The sequence below is a fragment of the Echinococcus granulosus genome (genome assembly GCF_000524195.1).
Source record: "Echinococcus granulosus chromosome Unknown EG_S00318, whole genome shotgun sequence".
Classification (NCBI taxonomy): Eukaryota; Metazoa; Platyhelminthes; class Cestoda; order Cyclophyllidea; family Taeniidae; genus Echinococcus; species Echinococcus granulosus.
The window spans coordinates 10648-15913 of NW_020170698.1; the positions used below are offsets into that span (position 1 = coordinate 10648).

Below are 5266 nucleotides of genomic sequence, written 5' to 3' on the forward strand. Positions count from 1 at the left end.
ACTGAACTACTTCCATGGCGGCAACATATCTCTATTTCTAGCTTCAAGTCCCGCATTAGAATGCTCGTAATTTAAGCAAATTTGATTCCCTAACTTCGTACCCAATAACTCCGTCCAATGGCTTTCTTTGAAGACGAACATAATGGATTACACAAGGCCGTCTTGAGTTGCGTTTTGTGCTGTGCTGGGCTTCATTATCTCAAGTCCCAATAAGATCCTTCTAGGAGAATGTTGAGTTGTTTGATGGACTTTTAAACAGAACAAATGCACATGTCAATGACAATCCTCAAACGAATGAAAACTATGAAGATTAACCCATGCTCCGAGCCAAACTCCACAATTCAAATACACTCTCCGCATGGAAGAGGACTGGGAGGATTTGCGTTGGAACACAACCCCATGTTACGGTGCTCAGATGGAGAGAGGAATCTCGTGCGAAAACACGACGTATATTATGCAATGCCTTCTTGCGCGGATTTGAGGTAGACTGTCCCACATGCCGGTTGACACATTGAATTTGGATGTTTCAAAATGGATCACCTACTAGAAACGGCTTTTTCCACACAAAGAGCATTCCCTCACAGAGGTATATTCGTAGGAGAAGTGATGGGCATCATAGGTCCATTGACAGATAGTAACAGTCGAAGCAGAAATGTCATCATATTTCCATTCATTCCCACCATTGCATTCATACTAAATGGTTGTTGCAATGTGGTGGATGCTTGTTTAACTATTGGTGCCTTGGCTATTGTGGCTCAGCCACAATGGACTAGCCATCGGGCCATGTCAGTAGTACTAATACCTTCTGTTTGTTAAATGTACATATTCTACCTCAGTATTGCCTTCTTTTGCCTTCAGGAGAGTCTTGAGGCGTTGCATTGGTGGCAGCTGAAAGCAAATCCGATCTTAAAGCGAATCTGTCCTTATTTCTACTGCTGGGTAATAAAACTTAGCTGGACGGAAGAAGTGCATAGGCTCCGGATGGGTGAATCGGTAATAACCTAAAATGGAAGAGGTGAGAATGACGTCTATCTTCGGCATCCACCATAATTCCATGTTCTTCAGAAAAGCTACTAACGACTGAAACCACACTAGCTGTGGCATATCTCAAAAAATTCAGTCATGGAGTTGCCTACCATCTTAGTATAAAGATGCTGATAAAGTGAGCTCGCGATACTCCTTCCATTTCTCTACTATTCGGACAGAATCCAGGTAACTATGACTGGGCAGCTCTGAAGTGGGAACAATGCAGCAAAGAGGAACAGACGAGGAACTCCCCTCCCCCGCCCCGAGATCTGCGTTAGATCCCATCGTTCCTATCATAAATCTGCCTTTGGGCCAGTGTTCCTTCCTCTAGCCACGGACACTCATGATGGCCAGCACAATTCTCCCTTCCAGAATCCACTTTTCAAATACAACTCGACTCCAGATGCAGTAAAGTTGACAAGAGGAATCAGTAGCGTTGAGGTGAAGTACCTCCTCAGTTGTATAGGCATTCGATGACTGGCACGGTCGGCTCGTCGGCGTTTCCTTACACCACCGACTACGTTGTGATGGCTGAGGCGGAAGATTGGTGAAGGTGAGCGCTACGGGCGACACTTGTTTAACTCTCAGTTTTGCTGAAGGGCCTCTTTATGCTCTGATCATTGTGCCTTCGTCAGTTGCGCTGTCCTCTGGCCCATGCCAGCTGTCCTCTGCCTTTCTGTATGTCAAATACATAAAATCTACCCTAATTTTGTCTTCTTACACACCTGCATTCATATTGGACCTATGTGTGAAATTTATTGCACTTACACAATATCTATGCACATTTGCGTCCAAATTTCAACTGTCTTCTATTAAATCTGCATTTGCTTGACTGCCATCTTGATGGTGCGCAAACCTGTCCATGAGCATAGCCTCCTAGGTCTTCAGTGCTGCAGGGTGAAACCCTCCTTCCTACCAAGTCACCACATCACATGCTACCGAGTGTCTCAATATTCCTTTCCAATTTTGCTCAAATCACCACATTTTGTCGTCGGATGCGACGCCTGAGATCGGACAAGTTGTCCATCAGTAATTTCACGAAGACGAAGCCGCCCCACTTTAAAGCCACACCACCACCCAACGCACTTTGTACTCGTTCCTTCTACAACCTCACAATTTCCTCCCACTCCCATCTGAGCAGTTGTTGAACATCCTAGTCCGTCAATTCGCATAGCCGATTGGCCAGATTGGAGTGGCGATCCCTCATCGCCTGAGCAGGACTTCGTTCAAATGGTTTTGCAGATTTGGCATTATGGACTCCAAGGTAGGTTTGATTAACTCCTCAACCGTTGTGAGCCTTCACCGAGTCTGCTTCACATTCAGATCGTCTTCACATATCACTGAAAATCAGTGTTAGCAACATTTGCCTTTCAGGAGGAACCAACTACTTCACAATCAAATCAAGACGCCTTGGGTCCCTCTCGTACCAGTTGTAACAACATAAGCGACATGAAGTGGTTGGACAAGCGCCTCTGTCAGGTACTTTTTAGCAAAGGCACCGAAGACAGCGCATTGAATGCCCCTGTGGCAGTATGTCGTTACAACAACGAGGAGAATTTCGTTCGTCAGCTCTCGCGGACGCAGTTTTCTGCCAATGTACGAACACCAATGCGCTGTGTGATCACCACACCATGTCATTACACAAGACTGCTGCAATGCAAGATGACACGCTACGTTTGTGATCTACCTGTACTGCTGTCTGCTCACCCTCTTCGTCTCTGCGTAGACGTGTCCTCGGATGTCCCGGATTTCCACAATCACTGGGACCACTTCTTGACGATGGCAGGTGGCACTGCACCGGACAAATATGAATGGTATGAAAAAGTTGGCGAACGAAGAGTGGGGCTGCGCCTTAGCGAGTATGACTGTGTCATTTTCGATGTTGATTATGGTGAGCTCGATGTAGACCGTGGATATCTGAACGCCCTCGTGGATATCCTGACTCCACAGCAAACATTCGTTATGACAGGCACGATGGCAGGAATAAAAGGCCTCGACTCTAATATGGACTGCATGAAGCATTTGTTCTTCACGTTGGGTGGTTTCCACTTTCTCCCCTTCGCCATGTTACCCACCAATTGGCGCATTTGGTGCAACAAATCTCAAAACGACTCGATCATCAATTTCGTGGAGATTATACGTTGGGCCTGCCTCGACATCATTTACAGGAGGAGTAGAGCACCACGCAATTAAATGTGCTTGTCAATGAACAGCCTCAGGTGTCAATCAACGGAGTGTTGTAACATTTCCAAAATGAATTCGACGTAATGATGCTTGAAGACACGTGTGTTCTATTGATGCGGTGAGTGGATTTAGGAGAAAGTGGAGGATATTGGGGGACTGCTGGTTAGAGGCATGTCTTATATTCTCTCTGCACCTATCTTTTTATGAGGGTGTCTCCCTAAGCAAGCATTTCAACGCTACTCCTCATCATCCCTCCTACCCACCGTACAGCCTAACAACTGAGCACGAGAGTAAGAACTGCTGATGCAGTGATGGGAATCTGAATTCGTAGATGTAGGATATTGTAATGGCATTTTCAAGCATCCAAGATTGTTTGTGAAACTAGTGCTACCCAGTGAGTCGGTCACAATGAATGCCTGATTTGGGGAAAAGACATTCCCAAGGTCATTAATGACCATTTGTGGGGCGTCTGTTGATGTGCAGTCGCAGTCAGAGAGGCGCATTTTGTGTGTTCCAGCTTTCGCCATTGCTTCTGCCCCATCGACAGTCTCACATCGAGTGGCGATGAAGGTGTGCAGTGTCACTAGCCACATCGAAGTGGACACAAGTCGGTGGGTCAGAATTCAGCACCAGCAAATCACAATAGTAGTGTCGTGTGATGTGTACTGGCCTCTGTGTATGCCTGGGAAACCGTGCACGCGATAGTCGGCGGGTGATGGCAACGTTGCTGTAGCAGCATTAGTGCGGGTAATCACGACGCCACCATCAAAGTAGCAGATCACAGAGGAGGCTAACCAACGATTTCCCGTCCACCATCCCACCAGGGTCCCCCGAGATGTTTATCTACTTGTACTTAAAGTACCATTGCATTATTGGATGCTGTTCCCTCGTTCTATCACAGTACCCACAAGTACTATCAAGAAAACAGGGCCATCCATAGTCGCAGCATCCCCAGCACCCAACTCGTCTCCTACTTGTTGTTTGTAGGATCTACAAGTGTCCTTCCAAACACTTGGGAGACGTGCATGAACATCTTAGTCGGTCGACAGACTTTGCTGTTTGGCTGGTGATACCGCATCGCTTGAGCGAGACCTTAGCTGCATGATTCCTCAGGATCTGCAAAATGGAGTGTCGGGTGAGTGCGATCGGTCGAATCCTTGTGGAGCAAGCGTACCTTCAGCTAGTAAAGTTGCACTTTGTCGAATGTCAACCCACACCAATTGAAGTTACTGATTTCTGTGTTTACTGATGCAATGTAAGGAAACGATACGATTTATTTTGGAGGAATAAGTAGTGCGATAACTCAGTGATGGTCTTCAAGCTAGAAATGGTTGGTTTGGTGCATTGCAAGCCAATGGTTAGTTCGAAGGAACAGGTCATTACTTCCTTAGCAGGTAGGCAGGACAGATTAGCATTGTCTCTTAATCACTTCTGCCTAAGTCTCCTTGGGAACTCCGGAAACCAGTGAAATGCCTTATCACCACTGTTACTGGAAGTCCTTGTGTTTTGTTAGTGGCGAGCACTATTACGCCGACTCGTCTGCTCCATCACATGGCCTCTGAAGGATCGCATTTCAAAGCCAATTGAATAGGTTTGCTGACAGAATGCGTGTTTCTATTTTGGTTATGTGGGAGAGGACGAAGATGTTGACCAGATGGAGGACCTTGTGGAGGTTTTGAAGTCAATCCAAGCAATTGTTGCTAGAGGTGCGTTGAACTGGGTAATCGGTGGCACCACGAAGTAAACTGCATATTGGGGCCTTTTCTGGAGAGTGGAGGGGTACAAGCTTATTTCACTCCCCCATCTAACTCCTGAATGGCGGGCTTGCTGCAACGACTGTCAACGCAAATTTTTGCATTATGCTCTCGGAAGTAGTGCAGAAGGAGGAAATTCCTCCTCGGCAGTAGTAACTACTACCATGGTAGCCCAGTCTTTCGAAAAATTTAGCATAAAACTGACGCGTTGACCCTACGTTGCCTTATTTGCCCCTTTGGCAGTAGTCATGGCCCACTGACATGGGAGGCGATTCAGCAGTTTCGGTAGGACGCGTGTGGGA

At 46.6% G+C, this 5266-nt stretch overlaps 1 protein-coding gene across 1 annotated transcript; it reads left to right on the forward strand. All coding sequences in view use genetic code 11, as the record gives it.

Annotated features, from left to right (window-relative positions):
* Window positions 1–1499: 1499 nt before the first annotated feature.
* Window positions 1500–4315, forward strand: EGR_10981 (hypothetical protein; the record flags this gene model as incomplete). The annotated part of the gene is made up of 7 exons (XM_024500230.1): window positions 1500–1573; window positions 1662–1704; window positions 1923–2115; window positions 2165–2259; window positions 2401–3199; window positions 3728–3821; window positions 4198–4315. 7 exons carry the CDS (start codon window positions 1500–1502, stop codon window positions 4313–4315), a joined length of 1416 nt encoding a protein of 471 aa, XP_024345359.1.
* Between the last annotated feature and the right edge of the window lie 951 nt (window positions 4316–5266).